General features: G+C 39.2%; 1 protein-coding gene across 1 annotated transcript in view; it reads left to right on the top strand.

Moving 5' to 3' along the window:
• The window catches only part of gsap (gamma-secretase activating protein), a 43,882-nt gene that overhangs the window by 2,517 nt on the left and 21,773 nt on the right, over positions 1-19,592 (top strand). Inside the window, exons 4-23 of the mRNA XM_084711207.1 lie at positions 108-177; positions 914-961; positions 1,091-1,179; positions 2,275-2,344; positions 2,522-2,571; positions 2,915-3,040; positions 3,161-3,217; positions 4,113-4,159; positions 4,376-4,461; positions 5,471-5,548; positions 5,688-5,768; positions 5,992-6,084; positions 6,844-7,012; positions 7,516-7,606; positions 10,555-10,624; positions 13,973-14,049; positions 14,278-14,358; positions 14,742-14,864; positions 15,086-15,141; positions 17,395-17,426. Coding sequence (XP_084567333.1) covers positions 108-177; positions 914-961; positions 1,091-1,179; positions 2,275-2,344; positions 2,522-2,571; positions 2,915-3,040; positions 3,161-3,217; positions 4,113-4,159; positions 4,376-4,461; positions 5,471-5,548; positions 5,688-5,768; positions 5,992-6,084; positions 6,844-7,012; positions 7,516-7,606; positions 10,555-10,624; positions 13,973-14,049; positions 14,278-14,358; positions 14,742-14,864; positions 15,086-15,141; positions 17,395-17,426 — 1,594 coding nt within the window. The remainder of the gene's footprint in view (positions 1-107; positions 178-913; positions 962-1,090; positions 1,180-2,274; positions 2,345-2,521; positions 2,572-2,914; positions 3,041-3,160; positions 3,218-4,112; positions 4,160-4,375; positions 4,462-5,470; positions 5,549-5,687; positions 5,769-5,991; positions 6,085-6,843; positions 7,013-7,515; positions 7,607-10,554; positions 10,625-13,972; positions 14,050-14,277; positions 14,359-14,741; positions 14,865-15,085; positions 15,142-17,394; positions 17,427-19,592) is intronic.

The raw sequence follows: 19,592 nt of genomic DNA, 5'->3' as shown, positions 1-19,592 counted from the left end.
TGTGTGCCCAATGTCTCCTTCACGTCACTGCTGTAGATTTTGATTTTGTGTTTGCGTGTGTGTTTGTGTACGTTTGTTCTCACGTGGCTGTGTATTCTCTCCAACAGCTCCTGTACACATTTGACAAGCAGGTGTGTGTCAGCAGCTGCTCCCTGAACAAGGAGGAGACGCTGTTAGGTGAGCCTCTAATGTATAGATAATGAATTGCCACCAGCAGCAGACACGGTTAGCGATACTGTGTACCTGACCCCAAAAATCAGGAAATTAAAGGGGCAATTCACTCCAAAATCACATGTAGTGTTATTTATCCATCTAGATTGTTTTTGTGTGATTTGCCAGTTTTGGAGATATCGGCCTTAGGTAATGAGTTTTTTTTCCTACCTAACTATACCCGCCAAGACGTATCGTGCAGAAGAAAGTCGTGCATCTGCTCACAGACAAAAACTGAGGAAGACACCATTAATGTTAACATCCCACGCTGTCATGAGCATAAGCCTCTCAGCCACGGGTCAGTGATTTTTTGGGCACTTTGACCACCATTAGCTGAGTACCATCTAGTTCAATTACATTCATGAGAGAGCATGCAACTCTATGGCCGATACTTCCACAACCTGGCAACTCACACCGAAATTATCTAGGTAAGAGGAAATCATATGCATTTTTGGGGTGAACGGTCTCTTTAAGTGAGAAGTTCAGCTTGATCTAAACCACTAAATTCATCCCTGTGACATTACTATTTTGCTATGTGGGGCGCTAAAGGAATGAAACTGCTGCAGGCACAGTTTGGGTGCAGATTACTGGCTGTAGTGGCTCCAAATTGTAGCTAAAGAAACACTGATTTAGTGTAGTCTCTGTGGAAAATAGATGTAAATGAAGTCACGTGACACCTCGCCTGCTTTTTTTCCCCTCTCAGCTGTCAGCTTGGCACAAAACACCAAAGGAGACGAGCGCCTCAAACCAAGTAACACCCAAGATCTCTTTCTCTCTATGTCATTCACAGACATGACACCAACCATTTCAGCTTCAGCTGCTGCATTTTTAATCTGTCTGGTTCAGTTCATTTCCTCTCACACGCTGTCTGTCTCCGCAGTATCCAAGTGTCTAACTCTCCTGATTGAGATCCATCCCATCAACAACACCAAAGTCCTCAAGGCAGTGGACTGCAGGGTCAAAGTGCAGGTACAGTTTATGCGTGTTGTCTCGGCCACTTTCATGCAGGTTTTACTGCAGCCGCGAGCTGATGTTGCAGTTACGGAGCACTGGAGCTTACAGTGTATGAGTGCCATAGACTATTTATTTTACAAGCCTGCTGAAAGTGCACTGGCCTGTAGTCACTGTAGTCTTTTTCTTTATCTGTCTCTCTTTGCCAGTTATATCTTTTTGTCAGCAGTGGAATATTATTAATGCATCTGTTACTGAAGTTCCAGCGTGTAAGGTTTACAGGGATTTATTGGCAGAATATGGAAGAGATGGAATATGTATGAGTATGTTAAGTTTACCTTACCTCACCTTAGACTGAGCTGTTTGAATCTACAGAGGGAGTGTGTCCTCTTCCACATAGGCCTCCATTTGCATCGCCGTGTTTCTACAATAGCCTAGAATGGACAAACAAAACAGATCTGCATATATGCTGATATTCTTTTACAGAGCATAATGAAGATTGTTTTTATTTATTTTTTGTTTTATGTATATTTGATCCTTTTTGTTCATTCTTTTTGTATTCATTTATAATTATTTGAAATACCAGTGAAATTTACTGTTTCAGTGCCTTTATGTCATTTTGGATTTTATATGTATGTATATACACAACATACATGTACATATATGTGTCTGTGTGTTTTATATATGTATATATGTGTGTGTGTGTGTGTGTGTGTGTGTGTGTATCAAAATCTTGGTCTTGGCATCGACCCCAAAAATCCAGCATCAGTCAGACCCATGTGTGTTACTAACATGATATCACTATTTCACAACTATTACAGTTATCATTAATACAATAACACTGTGACACCCCTATTGCCAAAGCATGTAAGAAATAAAAACAACAAGAAACACACAAAACCAGAAAAATAGTGTGTTGGCTCTAAATAAAAAAATAACTTAAAATAGCTGTTGTTTGCTTGCCATATTGCCAAACCACAAATTCAAACATATGCCAAGGACATTTGAGGTCTGCATTAAAATATGAAAATGAGCAAATAGATTTCTCCATCTGTTCGCTGTTCTAAACCACTCATTCAAGTGCTGACTCGTGTTGTCTGTGTGTGTCTCCAGTTCCTCCATTCAGAACCCGACAGGAGATCAGTGCTGGAGAGCCACCTGCTGCTGCTGACAGAGGACGGGTGTAAGTCTGTCTGCCCTTATGCTTGTCTGGCTATATTTCTTTAATCTGTTACAAAACAGATCAGCACATTTAGAAAGAAATAACCTGACTTTTTATGGCGATAGAGGAAAAATCAGCAGTCTGTGGAGAGACATTTCATTGGATATGGTTGTGCAGAGTTATCGTTGTGCGTTTCAGATGTGGATCTCTACCATGTTCTGCTGACAAGACAGGAGGGTTATAGAGTGGTAAGTTGAACTCTATATTCACCACATTGCTCACTTTAGCTGGCTCTTTTTCTTCTTGAAGGAGGTGGCTGTGGATAGCAGACACAGACTACAAATTGCCTGGAGGATTTTTCTGGCTGGTGGGTTCTGTGCAGTTTTTTAGAGGTATAAATTACTCGCACACATCTAGTAATTAATAAGCAAAAAGGTTGGAATGTATTTACATAACCCTGTGCAAAGAATATATTGTTTGGGCCTCATGCTCAGACCATAAAATATACTGTGTCTCGTGTCCTCCGGGGAGCCTCGCATTAAGAATTCAGTGTGTCTACAATATGAATATGAATGTGTTTGTGTGAACTAGGTGATGGCCAATCCTGAGCGTTTGTCCAGAACAGCAGAGAGAATAGTGGAGGACTTCTGCTGGGTCCAATGGGACGGACACACGCAAAGACTCTACTATCTCACTCATACTGTAACACACACACAGGCATGTACAAGTTGTGAGGAACTTGAGTTACATTCACCCTTAAAACAATAGATATAGAAAGCAGAAAACCAATTTTCTTTAGACTGGGTGCTCTGAATAACAAGAAAATGTCTTTCACAGGACAAGTTCCTGATGCGATGTGTTCAGTTTTACCTCAACCACAACTGCGAAACAATGGTGAGTCATCTGTGTCTCATAATTTAATGGGATTACTCAGATTATTTGAAGTGTGTAAGCGAGTGAGGTGCTTACTGATAGTCAGTTTATTAGCTACAGTAGATGGCGGTCTGCACAAACCCACTTTGGAGAAGCAGAGAGGAACACTAGCATGGAAGCTAAGCCTTGTACTGTCGGTCAGCAGAAAAACATATTGTAACCAGCTAAAAAAAAAAAAAGCCCACATAAAGAAATCAATATTGGGTCAAGTGTAGTGGCAGAATATTTTCACCACTTTAATTTGCCATCATACAATCTTTTCGGATGGGAAACTGAAATTATATGAGCCAAATATCGCTCTCTCCAAAGCAACCAGGCTCCATTCACAAAACAGTATTTTTACCTCGCAGAACGTGTGAGTTGGCTGCTCTGCCGCCATGTTGATTGGTTAGTTTGTAGTTTGTTTGTATTATTGTGTGACTTGTGTTTTAAAATGATAACTTGGATTCACTGAAGTCACAGTCTTCCCGTGTTCTGCAAAGTAAAATGACTGTTTTTGCCAAAGGATTGTGGTTTGTTTGGAGAGTGATATTTGGCTTATATAATGTTGATTTCCTGTCAGAAAAGGCTATCTGATGGCAAGAGAAAGGGGTGAAAATATTCTTCCTGCTGACCCTGTCCTCAGCAGTTTATTGTTTAGCTTCCTACACAGGCGCTCTCGCTGCTTCTCCAGACTCGGGGCTTGTCGACTGCCATCTACTGCAGGAAATAACACTGACTATGAATAAGTACCTCATACGACCCTACTTCAAATAATCCAAACTATCCCTTTAATTAACAGCCAGTCTTTTGTCATAATCACAAAGTGACCCGATAATAACATGCAATTATCTTGTTCTATATTGCTGTCCTGCAGTTGGAACTCCCATTAGAGTTGCCTGCTAATCCTTTCCGCACCGTCAAGTAAGGCAACACCTACTAGTACAGAATAAATATACTTGTAGAAATGTTTTCTTAGCAGGTACTTCATCATATATTCTGCATTACTTTGAATTATTGACAGGAATGTGCGATCAAAGACACAAACATGAATTCATGTGCTCTTCATGTGCAGTACAACTCATTAGTTTGCTGCACACCTTCACATCTAACTGGGACTTATGTATGTGTGTGTAACAGGTTTGTAAACCTGGGTTTTGACCATTATCACACGGAGAAACCAGAGCAGGAGCTTGTTAGGATGGAGGTGTTCACAAGCAGAATAGGTAACACGTTCGCACACATGAATTCTTGCATTAATAATGCGCTTGCACACATACTTGTATATTCTGTATGTAAATAAACAGACCTTTCAGTTTCATGACTAATTCTGTGTATGTGTGTGCTTTGCATTTCGCTTTCTGAAAACAAGAAAGTAAGTCCCGCTCATGTGTCAGTCACAATCTGTAGTTTATAATGATGCTTTATTATAAATGCAATAAAACACAAACAAAATAAACACTTGCAGGGTTTCTGTAGGTTCTTAAAAACATCCAATAATCTGAATTTTAAGCCTAAAATGACTTAAATACAATTTTGACAGGTCTTAAAAATTGACTTAGTTTAGTGCATTTAACTTCAGTCTTGCTTTTAAATGTGTTTTTGGAAAAAAAAAGTATTAATCAAGCAGTAAACTTTACAAAAAGAAACCAACTTTGAACCTGTAATCACTAATACAAACTGCATGTACTTTTTTGCCAGTATGAACAAGAAAACAGTCTTTGAAAGGTCATAAAATGTCATAAATGTAACTTTTTGTGATCTGCAGAAACCCTGTCATTGTGTTTTTGGGCATGAGAGATCAGAAAATCAAGGGTGAAGGCATTAAAATTCACAACCTGTGTTGATACAATGATTTTGCTCAAATGTAATGGATTATATTTGAGAATTAGAGTTGCCAAAATTCTACTTTGGCAAATTATGGTTTAGAAATCTAACCTCTAACAAGAGATAAGTCATTTTCGGAATTACTATTTGAATTATTCACTGAACTGATAATCTTATTGATGAATCTTTGTCTCTGAATCAAGTAGAAAATCTTAACAATTCCTTCCTAATCCTGTCCTTTTACTGACTACTGATGGACTGACAACTTAATATATCTTTAAAACATTTACTAATGTTGGGTATTAATATGTGATTAGATTTTCTATTAAAACATATCACCACTGATTTAATTTAATCATTAATATTGTCATGGATCATTGTTTTGTCCTGTTTTTTGGGGGGTTTTAGGAAGCATGTGTGTGTGCTACAGCCAGCCCCTTAAAGACAAACAGGAGCTGATCTACACTGTGGTTTTAGTTCACAAAGGTGTGTGTGCTGTTTTTCTTTTGCGCATATAGAGAATATATACCACTGAATTTCTTCCTGTTTCTATTTCTGTCTCTTTTCCTATGCTTCTGTTTTTATCTTGAGCTCATGGTGTTTTGGATTTTCTCTCTTTCCGCAGACTGCAGCAAGATGTTCAGAGTATCTCTGGGCAGCGACCCACAGAAAGCCACACAGCTCCATCCACTCTTCATCCCTATAGGTCAGTGCACACACAGACGTGTAAAACAGTCATACACGCATTAAAAATTCAACAAATCGTCTAAGTTTGACTGCCAAACACGCATCTTATAATTCTGCATTCAAAGCACAAACACAAATACAAATGGGAGTGTGTATCCTCATGCAGGATAATAAATGTGTGGTGTGCATACAGCATGATAACATACACTCTGGCAGTGATGCTGTGTTATTTCTGTATATAGGTTACTACATCCTGGTGTATCTGCAGGGATATTTCCTCCATTGTATCAACACCAGGCAGCAGGAGATGCTCTGTCACTCCCTCTTTCTCTCTGGTAAGACAAGGATTTCGCACAAATAATGTCCAAGCTGAGTGATGGCTGTGAAGCAGTTTGTTGCTCCAGCTTCCTGATATAGACGGCGTTAGCCTGGAAGGGGATTATGCGTTTGGTCAAGTGTGTGTGTCTGAGTGTTGTATCTGTCAGCTAAAAAAGTTGTGAACTTGTGAAAGAGAGAGTGAAGATACTGATATCACATGAAAATAGATGACCTAGAGGCATCCATCAGTACCAACCATGTCCTGCCACCTCCAAAGTTTTGGTGAGGGAAAAACTGGCATGACCATTTTCAGTGGTGTCCCCTGACCTCTCACTTCAAACACTGCTATTTTATTGTTGTAAAACTGCCTGGCTGTTTGTAAAGATATAAATCAGAAACAAAATGTTTTAAATAAACAACTATGTTTAACTCGAGAAGTTTTCCCATTCATTGTTTTTCTATTAAGTTCATACAGTCAGGTGAACCCAGGGCAATACTTTTTCACTATTCTGTGCATCTTAAAGAAAACTGAGACTATGCTACACCAAAGCACTTTATTAAAACTTTGCATATCTCAGGTGGTTGCATCTCGCAGTTTTGGTGGCATTGCAGTAGGTGCTTCATCATTGGTTGCCTGGCGGACATCTGCAGTCTACTTAGTGCACTCTTCTAGTTTTAAATATGGAACCAGTACAAACGCACAGAAGGTAGTCCTCATATTAATCCAGCTTTTTAGCAGTTCTTCTATTCTCTTTGTCTGACTCAACGACCGTCAGGTCTTGGCGAGGACCTGGACCTGCAGTGTGAGCCAGCTAACATCACAGTGTTGCATTCAGAAGAAGAGTCTAATGGAAGTCTGTTGGACCTGGCCTGTGGGAGGATCCACAGTGCTGAGCTTAGCCCTGCCTACCTGCTGCAGATACTGCGATCAGACACTCCTCCTAGGTGAGCGTGATTCATAACTTTTTGTAGAAATGAAGGATTTATGTATATTGGGGTTATTATTCAGATGTAATTTATATGCATAGAGGAAGCACTTCAGAGCAGAGGGGAATATAGGTAGCAGGAAGCAGACGTGTGGAAAGGGAAAACTATTTTTTGAAACTTATTTTGGTGTGCATGCAGCTGCAGAGTCTCACTGGAATGAACAACAACTTTAACTTGAATCCTGGCCAGCAGGCCCCTTGCCTTCAACCGTCCTGCTCAATAAAGATGCATCATTGTCCCCTTGCTTTATTCTTTGCTTGGACAGATTTTTGTCCTATTCATTCATTCATTTATTCATTCATTTTTAAACTTAAATCCACTTTTTTTAACAGCACATACATCACAGTACAGACAATACCTGGCTGTTGGCTGGCTGCCTGTGCATCTGTCTTTGTGTCTCTCTGTTTGTATATGCTTATGTTGTATAAAAGTAAATTTGTTGTATGTCACCTCCATCCAAGGTGTCCCAGCAGTAAGACTGACCCTCAGCGCCTGGCTGCCCTCCACTGCCTGCTGGTTTACATGGGAAATGACCCAAACCTGGAACTGAAGGTACAAATGGAGGCAGGAAAGGAAAGGACAGAAATGTTGGCATTTGCACAGCTTTTGTGTCAAAGTTAGCATCATTTTTCTTTCCTCCAGATAAAAATACGACACATCATCTGAGCCCCCAGAATGTACACTTTAATTAATTTTGGAAAAAAAAAAAAAATCTCTGCACACCTGAATTTGTGACGGGTGTGTCGGAGGAAGATGCACCTCAAAGACAATGAGAGAAACTCCTGGACACTAAACTTAAAATTTCCATATATATATATATATATATATATATATATATATATATATACAAACATAGAAACTAACCAGAGGACAGCTGAGATTGGGTGACTGAAAATGTGAAAGTGCTACCAGCATGATGGTTGGTTAGACCAAAACGTTGATATTTAATATTATATGTATCTCATTGTATGTGATGCAGAAGTGAAATAATCCTGTTGAGTATTTATATATATGTTGTATATAAATATGTAATTTACAACAACTGTAAGGTGCTAGAAAAGCTTGAAAATGCACCTTGAAAAATTCTTGAAAAGTGCTTGAATTCGACTTTGGAAAAGGTGCAGAAATCCTCAACAGCTTAATAAAAATAAATTGATGAAGAGAGATGGAGGGAAGAAGACAGAGAAAGAAGGCTTCAATTAAACAGAAGAGGATAGATGACAAATGGACAGAGACTAAAACAGAGTCAAACAAAGACAAAAAGAAATGGATAGATGTTTTGTGTAGGCGCATAGCTGACTATGACTCAGCCTCTATCAGTAGTACACCTAAATTAAGATGTTCCAGCTGCGCTGATAGATTGTAATAAATTCTTTCTTTAGAGGTTCAGTGAGTCACCAGCTTCATTAGTGCAGCTAGCACTGGGAAATTGGACACCGCACATAACTTTTGTATTCTTTGTAGACTCTGTTAATGGGGTCAGCTGCACAAAAAGTAGTGGCTTTAATAAAGGTGATTGCTTGTTAACATTTTTTGCTTTGCTCACAGCCATTTTTAACTTCAAGAGAATGCTGTGAGTTTAGTTTTTTTTGCCCCTTTCCTTCGTTTCTTTCCTCCTCACACACTAGTTAGCAGTATCTCTGTTTCTGGACACAGTACTCAAACTGACATTGGCAAAGAGATATTTCTCCAAACAGCAGAGAAATGGGCAACAGAAAATGAGTTTTTCACTCTGCTCCACTGTGGATCTGAGATTTGCAGGGCATCTTTGAGGACATCATAAATTTTTCATGTTTGTGTATATGTAAACATCAGAGCACCCATCCAAGCTGCATCATCCCAGAAATTCTTATCAGTAACTAGAACTGTTAAGAGGACATATCTACTGTTAAAACAAGAGTCTTCGGCCATGCTAGTTGTTAACATGAGCGTGCCAACATGCTCACAATGACAGTTCTAACATGCTGATGCTCGGCAAGTATGGTTACCACATTCACTGTCATCCTAAGATTGACCTGCTGGTGGCACTAGATGAAAAGTCAGGCAATCTCCAAAGGTTTAGTAGAAAATTTGAGATTTCCTGGGAATAATCCATCAAATCTTTGACACATTTCCTTTCTTTTAAACACTGAATGACTAAAACAAAGAGGTTTTTAAAGGCTTATTCCCACGTAATTGTTTAATACATATATTTAATACTTCAATTTCTTGCCACAAGTTAGATGAGAAGATCGACACCGCTGTGTATGCGTTCTTGATATAAAGCCACAGCGAGGACAAGATGAGCGTAGCGTGAGGGTTGCCAGGCCTGTGTGACATAACCAGCCAAATGGCAGATCAAAATCAGCCAAAACCAGCCCAACGGCCAATGAAACCGACCCAAAACCCAGCACAGTTCCAATGCTCAAAATATGCTCTGCCAAACCATTTACACTTAAAGTCCAACAGTACTGCTATCATTTACAAATGTACTGCAATATCTACAAAGTAACATCATAAATGTTTAGTGTGCCAGCTTTATAAGCAGTTTTCCCTTAACAGTTCTTTTGGCCTGGTGGAATTAGATAATGAATTTTGTTATTTGTTCTTTTCACTTTCTCTTTCCCTTTCCTTCCTCTCTTCCTCCCTGCCTGGACAATAGTGTACTATGTTTACTTATGATGTCTCTAAATGCAGTAATAATAATAATAATCGCATACTTATTGCAAACACATGTAAACGTGTAAACACACTATGTAATCCATATTTCAACAGACACATCTTGTCCCACCCCTTCTTGCTCTGAGCTCCAATAACAGTTGAGCACGCTTGGTTCCCAGCAGAACCTCATTCAACTTTCTCCTTCCCCATTTCCTGTACTTGGACCAGACAAATCTATGTTGAAAAGAAAACAAAATTTTGAAGAAAAAGATGTTGCTGGCGGACCTGTAAAAGTGACACTCACATCTTAAGTTAGCTAATATTACCTTAGCTAAATCTTCAAAATTTACTGTGCCTATAGCAGCATCTCTAAGTAAAGGAAACAGGAAAAGAGAAAGTTGACAGACGTTTCAAAAGGGGCAGTTTCAGCTTAGATACCTCTTTGAGTTCAGCTTTAAACTGCCTGCAGTCCAGCCAGCAGAGACCCAATGACATCTTGGCTAAAATGTAAACAACACCCTTATAAATTTGAAGCTTACGTTTCTATCACCTTCAAGATTAAACAAATGAGATAAACTGTATAAATAAGTGAGATTTAAAGGTGCTGGTAGGCTGATTTATGTTTTTTAAATCTAGCTGGCTGTTTCCAACTTGCTTCCTGTCCTCATGCTAAGCTAAGCTAACAGGCTGCTTTCTGCACTTTCTCATAGAAGCCTCAGTAATGTCAAACGATTCCTTTAGAAGATAGAAGATAAACAGAAGTCAGCAATTTTGCAGAGTGAATCATCCACATTACAAGAATATTGAAATATGAACTTGACACCTGTCTCCTGTGTTTTTTTTCTCTGTTCTGCCTCTAGATTATTGAATGGCTGTGTGACAACGTGAACGCGTTTGATTCCTTTGATCAGATCCAGGAGTTTATTCTAGGTCAGTGGCAGCTGAAGCATGGGGACATAAGTCTCCTGGGTATCAGCTCTTCTTCCTTTTAGAGTGTGGCTGCACTCTTGCCTTTTTATGTCTCCGCCTGTCTGCGGTTACAAGACTGCTTACATCTTCTCTACACAACACTGAATTCTTTCATCGAGTTTGTTTGGCTCTTAAATTTCTTCTTTCAGACTTGTGCCAACGCAAGTCTGGCGAGTCTGGATGAGTTGATGGATTTAGTTGTTCGGAGACCTTGGAGACTTGTGGCTTGCGCAAAACAGGTTGAAAAAAAAAATGGTTAAGTCCTTGTAGACACCCAGCAACACATTTGTATGTCCCACAATGTCTGTCTGAAGAGAAACACTCAAGAACGATTCATGATAATAATTTATTATTTCCTAAAACAGTCATCACCTAGAGAGCAGATGATCACATCAGCTGCTGGAGCACCTTGTCGCATACATTTCCATATTATTGCTGCTGCTATAACTACTTTAGCTTTCTCTAAGATATGACGTCCTTATTAATACTGGTATAACTGTACAATATATGTATACAATTATGCTGACCTTATAAATAATTCATCAGTAACCTGTGCTCACTAATACATCACAGTGATTATTGTGGGACGAGGTGGCGGGACAGACCTACTGTTTGCGGCTGCTCTTCCCCAGTCACTGAATAATGTAATCAGTTAGGTTGTTCATAAACACATTATAGAAATTGCCACTGAATCATAAAAAAAAAATCAGACCACAGCGCTCAGTTTCTTATTTTAACCCTGTATAATATTATTATGATATTTCTAGAAGATCTCTGTCAGGACAGTTTAATGACTTACACTGAGCTGGAAATACTTCTAGTTAACAGAGGTGGCAACTTGTTTGCTCAAGTAGAAGTACAGATACTTGTGTAAAAAGTACTCTGGTAAAGGTAGAAGTGCTGTATCTACTTCTTTACTCAAGTATAGGTTCTAAAATGTACTCCAGTGTGCAAATGAGTTTTCATGTCAACAACAAAACTTGAAACATTATGATCAACGCAGACCGATTGAGCAGATGTTTTCTCTGCTGACGAGTCTCTCCACGGTCGAGTCTCCTTCTCTGTCTGCTTCATCCAGTCGTCGCGTGTTATTGTCCCATGGGTTGCAACCACGGCGTGCAATGATGCAAAGTAAAAATGATCAATAATTCTCCTCAGATGTGTCTAAACTAAAGTAACAAGCTCGTTTGAAAATGTAAGGCGTGCAAAGCACAGACGTGTGTGAAAATCTTGGGACTAAAAGTAAAAAGTCGTTTGAAAAATCTACTTAACTACATTAATTAATTAAAGCAGTGGTTGTCAAATGGGGATCCAGGAACTCCCAGTGTCCTTGATGGGATTCTCCTGCAACAAGAGGAACCATTTATTTTCACTGTAATTCCATCTATAACTAACACAATTTTATAGTGCCAGGGTATTTGGGCATGGGTTTCCTCTGTATTTAGTTAGCAGTGGTCCACCAGTAGCTTTGGGCGGTATCTGTTTTGTCATGCTTTCATATCTTTCTGACATAATACTGGTGTTTATGGTATATGACGGATTTGTGTGAACAACAAACAAAAACCTAAAAACTGAGCTGTTGGTTAAAGAAGTCATCAGTGTAACATTGTTCCACCTATGATGCTGTGTGTGTGCAGGTGATGGTGGCAGAGTGGCGATTGAATAAAAACCATGTGGCTAATAAACTGCTTTTGTAGTTGGAAGAAGTAATTTAAAGTTATTTATTGTAATATTTTCCTGATTCCATAACTAGTCATGAATTGATTAGATAGGAGGCCTATAGTGCAGAAATGATGAGCCAATTATTTCTTTTCTACCTCAAAATTATTATTCTGTTTGCCTAAGTTCCCTGTTTTAATAAATATGTTTCATTTTATATTTATTTTTCCATCAATAGAACAGCAACTTCTATAGTGTGCTTTAGATACCTTTGGATTTCTGTGCGGCCCAGATGCTTTAGGAGTAATGATTATGTAATTATTAAGATTTTTAACATTAGAACAGCATAACTAAGACATGAACAGCAACAGATATGAGACAGAACTGGAATTATTGCCCCGAGCACCACAGCTGTATTCAAACTACAGAGGAAACCCTGTAAACTTTCTGTGATAAATTTGCATATGACTTCTGATTTTTCTCTGTTACGTGTTTATGCCTTGTGCCCAACATTAGTATTAATTAATATTTTATAGCTACTCCAAAATGAGTTTGATATTTTTCTCACATTATATCGATATAATAATGTCTGATAGTGACTGTCTGAATTTGTTCTGTTGAGTTGAACAGAGTAGGGAGAATATTCATAAAACACCCACATCAGGATCACACCTCACAGGCTGGCGTTTTGGCCTTTACTGTTCGTTTACCAACCGAGAAACAAGACGCCAATACAAGGCATTATTCCACACAGTAATCTGCCAAACTGCAGCAACATCAGCATCACTTCAGTAGCTAGGAGAGCGCACCCATGGATCTGAATTTTGCAATAAACAAGATTTTACCATCCTCACTGTCAACTATTTGACAGCAGTATGTATAACATCAGAAGAATTGTCGACTTATCCGTTATGTTAAAGGTGTAGTAGGCAATTCTGGAGAAAGATAGGTGATTGTCTCAATCCCAGATCGCCAAATACTGGGGTTTTGGGAATGAGACTCAACAATCAACTCTCTTACCTACTTTTTCCCCATGATATCAAATGTAAAAAGCCCAGCCAGCTTCAAGATTATCACACTGAACTATAATGCACACACAATTTTTTAACTTGCCTAGCTATGTGTGTGAATTACGAATGAATCTGTCAATTCCAAACAACAAACTAAGTACAAGTTAATGTCTGTCTCTGTTTCATACTGGCAAACCTGCCGATGACACAGAAGAACCCAAGATACAGTTTGCCCAGAAAAAGTTTCTCTGCTCCAACACGTCTGTGCACCAGATTTGAGTTTTTGTTTCCCACTTTGCAGTAGCTTAACCCCTCTAAAATGTCGCACTGAGAAAATATCCCGCTGGCATTTTCAAAATGGGACACAGATCTACCTCAAAAATACAGTATTCTGTACTTATACAAAGTACTCATTTGTGTCAAACTAAGTTCATCATAAAATATGCATCTTTGGAAAATAGTGCCAACAGAATAGAGACGTACAGATGCACCACCCACAGCATGAAATTTAATCTGATATCAAAACCTGCTAATGGTTCAAATACCTCATTTGTCTTATTTTAAGATAAGAATTCTGCATAACTGTGATATAGAATATGTTACACTAACTGTACTCTGTCTCTGTCACACACATAAACAGCATCTTTGTACAGAATAAGCTATGAGAAGTCTCTCTTCCTGGATAAAGTCCTGCCTTACTCCTCAGTATTCGACAAGGTACCACACACACACACACACACACACACACACACACACACACACACACACACACACACACTTACACATACATTGCCACATGCACAAAGACATAAGAAATTAACAGGCAGACATATACATGAATTTGAATGCAAAGAAGACACATCTGCTGATCTTTTTTTCCTTATGTGTGCATTAAATAGTTCGCACGCACACACAGACACTGTGGTTTGTCTTTGTGTGTTCCAGGAGATACCACTGTGTTTGCTGGAGGTCCCTGGTGTGTTGTGTACCACTGAGCTGCATATTGAACCTGTGTTCAAAGGAAAGGTAACAAGGTTTTTTTTCAATTTTTAAAACAGATTTATTACACTAAAACTGCTTTTACATTATTATTGTATGACTGTTGTATTTATCATCATGGAAGAAAGTCTTCTGTATTTCCAGAACCAGTTAATAAGATCGTACGTTTCGGTTGCTGATTAAATCGAGATGATGAAGTGACTGCAGCTCACTTCCTTCAGACATTAACATGACATTTATATGTAAAACAGTGTGATTTTATATGTACTGTGTGTGCCTAGGTGCATTTATCCTCAATTGTTTTGCAGCAATGCCCTTGCTGTGTCACTGTGGTGTTGTTGTTTGTGTGTGTGTGTGTGTGTGTGTGTGTGTGTGTGTGTGTGTGTGTGTGTGGGTGTGTGTGTGCACAGGCGAGAAGTCTCCAGGGTTTCTGGTCAGAGCTGCACTGGAACACAGAGAGGACAAAATATCTGGATGCTGGTCCCAACCCCAGATTCAGAGCCTCACACTTACAAGCCGACTGGGATAAAGTGGTGAGTGTGTGTTTCAGTGTGTGCGCGCGCTCCAATAGAAACTTTTCATGAATATTAATTAACACAAATCGCACGTTAGATTGATTGCTGGTGATTGTTCGGAGATGCTAGTTGTTGTGTTGTTGTTGCTCTGTGTGCGTCCTTGTCAGCGTACCTGTGGGTTTTTGTCAAACAATAGCAGCGTATTTTCAGCTCTCCCATGATGTTGTTTCTTGTTTCAGAGGTCCGAGAGGGGACCGTCCAGCAACATGAATCACATGGAGGAGAACACAAAGAAGTAGGTCTGCCTCCCACAGGAGCTTTGTTAAGAAGAGTACATTAGTTCAGACACACACACTCCTAAAACTGGAGGGAGGAGAGGCGTGCCTGCACCTGTGTTTGAAAAATTACTGTTTGCTCCAATGAGGTCTGAATTTCATCACTTGTTCCTTTTTTAATGAATGTCTGAAGTGTTTCAGCACTATTAGCACTGTAGTTTAAAAAGAAAATTACCTAATTTTACTTCTTCTCTTCTCATCCATGAGGTTGACAGTTTATTCTTGACCTTGGAAACAGTCGTTGACAAAAACAGTGTCACCAGAAGTTTGATTAAGAAGCAGTTCAGGAACTGATTGGCTGAGTTGCCTGATGTAGGAAGTCTAATTAGTTCTCAAAATTGATTGGGTTTGGAAAAGTATTTAATTTGTTCGCATTCAATCCGACAGTAGCGACAGAACAGCTATTGCAAGTTCAGCTATCCTCGCAAGTAACATTGATTTCCCCAACAGCAGCAGTCTGACAAAAGCATCAGTGGCACTCAGCTGAAATCCTACTGAAGACTTAAACCTTTAAAAATGGGTTTCATATTTATATTTGTGGATTAATACACATTTGATGCTCTAATGAGTACTTACAGCAGCAGGACAGTGTGTGGGGGATTGATTTAATAATAAACTACAGTGATCATGTTTATGAAGGAAGTATGAAGTATAATGAAGGAACATGTCAACCAGTGCAGCAATGTTGCTCAAGCAATTTTGTCACAATAGCAGGATAGTAGAGATATGAGAGGATGGACTGAAATGCAGAGTAGGAGGAAGGCTGGTGCAGTTTAAAATGATTTAATAAACAAAATCAAAATACATAAAGTTTAGGGGATGCAATCCATGCAATCAGGGAGAAAGTCTAGAAAAACAAGTAGAAATCCAAAACACACTGGGAAAACAACTAGACACTTTATGCAGAGATGAAGGTGAACTGGAAAAAAAAGGGGGGAAACACACAGACTAAATACACAGGGAGACTAATCAAGAACGGGTGAAACAAATCTGTAATCTAAAAAGGCAACGACAGGAAGCAGAGCAACAAAGACACGAGGGTAGACTCATAAATTAAAACAGGAAATAACTAAACTGAAACCCCAAACCATAAGAGTCTACTAATAGATGTCACAGAGGAATAAACTACACGCTTTGACTACATAGACAATACTTGTGTATATGATCAATTCATGACTGGTTTTGGGCTTTTCATGGGATTTTTTTTCAATAACAAAAAAATAGAAGTTTGGCTGCCTTACCCTTTTAACCACGGTGGAGTGCATTCACACCCACACATTATGTTGTTTCTCAGCTCAGTTAAATTCTGTGGCAAAATCAATAAGTTGAGGAATAAAACATAATCTAATATAATAAGGATGTGAAGCAGGTTCAAAGTGCTTTAGTGCATTAGTAAAACTACCTGATTTTCCTAGCAAATGATCATATTATTTGATGGGTTCTGTCTGGAATCTAAATAATATTAATTCCTTAATTTTCATGACCCCATCGGGAGCCTTGATAAATATGCCTCGACGTACTCTACACAAGATGGTATGAATATAAATGTGCAACAGAATTGTGGAAGGCAGACACTCAGTTTCCATTATGAAACCAGAAAACATAAAAAAACAAAAACATCTGTTCTCTGTCTGCATACCATGCAGTTACCTGAGCTCTTACTTCTGGTCCTTGGTCTCTTTGAAACTGACTGTCTAACCAGTGTTCTGCAGCCGGCCACCAGGGGGCGGTCAAAATACTTTGGCCTCACATGTAGGGCGCTCTGATGTTCTATGACATGAACCTGTCACCAGGTTACTCTTTGACCATGAAATATCCAGAATATGAAATATCCACTTTCAATTAAAATACCTCAGAAGTAAGATTTTAACTAGAGCCCCTCATTAGTTTATGATCAAATGGCGTGATGATGGGCATGTAGCTGAACATAAGCCCCTGCTCTGAATTAATTATATCTTTGTCCTTTTGTTGCCAGGGATCAAACCAGCTGTCTTATAGTTCATAATTAGCTTACCCCGGGCCAAATGTCAGCACCTGCTTACAAAGTTTTTGCTTTTATAGTTGGATTTATATTATATTTATTTATTTTTTGCTGTTGACTGCAGCAGCGTAGCATTACACTGCCTCGGCTTACAGCATGAAAGGTAAGACTCTTATTATAATGCTGGCTCGAGGGATTGTTTTCACACAAAGCTTTTCTTCTTATTTTGTAGAGTTCTATCAATGGTGGACACCTGGTGTCTTGGTAAGACGGCACAAGCACACTGAACACACACATATCCTCACAAACACAAATCTATTGATGCAGTACACACACACACACACACACACACACACCCAATACAAGAGTCATAAATAACAAAACCTTGGCCTATTATATGGGGCTCAAAGCTGAGTGCAAGTGTGTTTGGGGTTTGTGTGTTTGTGTGTTCTTCTGAGGTCGCATTCTTCATGCCCACTGGAGAATTCAGCTAAACAGAGCCACCACGCTAATTTATCTTGGAGGGAGAGGTTGAGAAGAAAGGGGCGGGAGGAAGGAGGGAGGCGGGGGTACAGTGAGGAAAAAAAAAAATCAAGTTGAAGAAGGCTACAGTTATATAACCGTGAGGAGTTAGGTACTTCCTTCCCTTCTCTCCCTCTTTTTCCTTTCTCTTCTTGTCTGTCTTGCTTTCTCGGTGCAGCTGTTTCGTGTCAGCCACAACACGGGACCTTCCCTTACCTCACTTCACATGATGATGATCTCATACACCCACAGCCTCCCTCAGATTCACTTGTTAAACGCACACCTACTGGATCTTGATCGCTTGGACTGCACCAGCACAGATGATAGCTATTAGGAAATCAGTGAGGCAGCTTATCAAGTGCGATGTGGTTGTGATACGGTGTCGTATCACATGTATTACACAGGTAGCTATAGGAAGATGTTGGCTCGAGCTAAAAAATCAGCACAGTAGACATTTATAACCCACAATCTTTGTATTAAAGATATCAAATACAGTAGGGGTGTACTATTTTTTTCTTTTTACATTTGAAGCTTCTGTTCAGGTTGTCAAATAACTTGAATAATTGGACTTGAATAAATAGCCTTAGGAATAAATGAGATGACCATGATTCTCTCATTTTGCTGTTAACAGTTACTACAAAGTCCTTTCATGCCAGATAGTCTTTTTCAGTCTGAGTTTCATCAAGTAAAAATATTTTGTCGGACACATCTGGTGCAAGTGGTTGACAGTAGCCTATGCAGAACTTTAGGAAATAGGAAAATATGACCTGATGAAGGGATTTCATGTCAACTGTTTTATCCGATCAGAGTCTTAAGGATTGAAATGTTGCAAAGTCAGCCATGCTAATGGATCTGTGAGGCTGTATGAAGGCACAGTGGTGCTTTGACTTAAATGCCAAAGAAAGAATGCCACCATGCTGATGGACAAATCTGCTCTTTTGATGTAATTAATTTTAAAGTCTGGGATCACTGAAGTAATAGCAGATGATCCTGAGAGGAATGCTAAACTTCATAGCAGTCTATCAAAGAGGTTGACATTTGTGGTTTTCAGCGAAATGTCTCCACAAGTAACGATCTGTCTGGGAACCATGAATGTCCAAATTCTTTTAGTAGATGTTGAGATATTTGTAAAAACTTTTATCTCCCGGTGGTGGCTCAATGAAAAGTCAGAGGATCATCAAAGTCATTGGGGTTTATCCTCTGAGAATTGTGAATATCTGCATGAAAGTTCATAGCGATCCATTCGCTATTTGCTGAGATATTTCAGGAACAAAGTCATGGATCGGCTGACAGACATTACCATCTGGAAATCCCCCTCACGATTTCCCACAGCCCAAAGTAACACGTTCAAATGGTTTTGTCTGATGAAGACAATGATGTTCCATTGACGGGAATAAATCATCATGTTTGAGTAGCTGAAACCAGCAAATACTTGGAATTTTTCCCTTAAAAACTACTAAAACATTGTCAAAAATGTTTTCCGGTGCCAGTTCTGTTATTGGTGTGAACATAGAGATGTAAAAATCCTTGAACTCGTACCTGCTCTCACAATAAGGACATCAGCTAATTGTCCAAAATGTGTACATTTAAGACAGAGGATAACTTCAAACTGCTAACAGGCAGACAGTGAATCTTGCAGCGCAGCCTGTCAGTGCCCTGCAAGCTCTATTTATATCTGACATATTATTCTATAACATCAAAAAGCAGCTTCTTGCATGTGCGTACAAGTGATCAAAAGATGTTGTGTGTGTGTGTATGCGTTTGTGCATGCAAGTGTGCAATAATTCATCTACAGTAGCCGAGCACGGTCCACTTTTTTGTGAGGCTGACATAAAAAAAAAAAAACACACGCATACACAGAGGAATTGCAGCCTCATAACCCCCGAGCTTTGGGATGTATTTTTAAAG

Source organism: Lutjanus erythropterus, chromosome 22, assembly GCF_056507025.1.
Source record: "Lutjanus erythropterus isolate fLutEry1 chromosome 22, fLutEry1.hap2, whole genome shotgun sequence".
Classification (NCBI taxonomy): domain Eukaryota; kingdom Metazoa; phylum Chordata; class Actinopteri; order Lutjaniformes; family Lutjanidae; genus Lutjanus; species Lutjanus erythropterus.
Note: the sequence above shows the minus strand (reverse complement) of the source record. Positions and strands in the feature narration are given on the sequence as shown.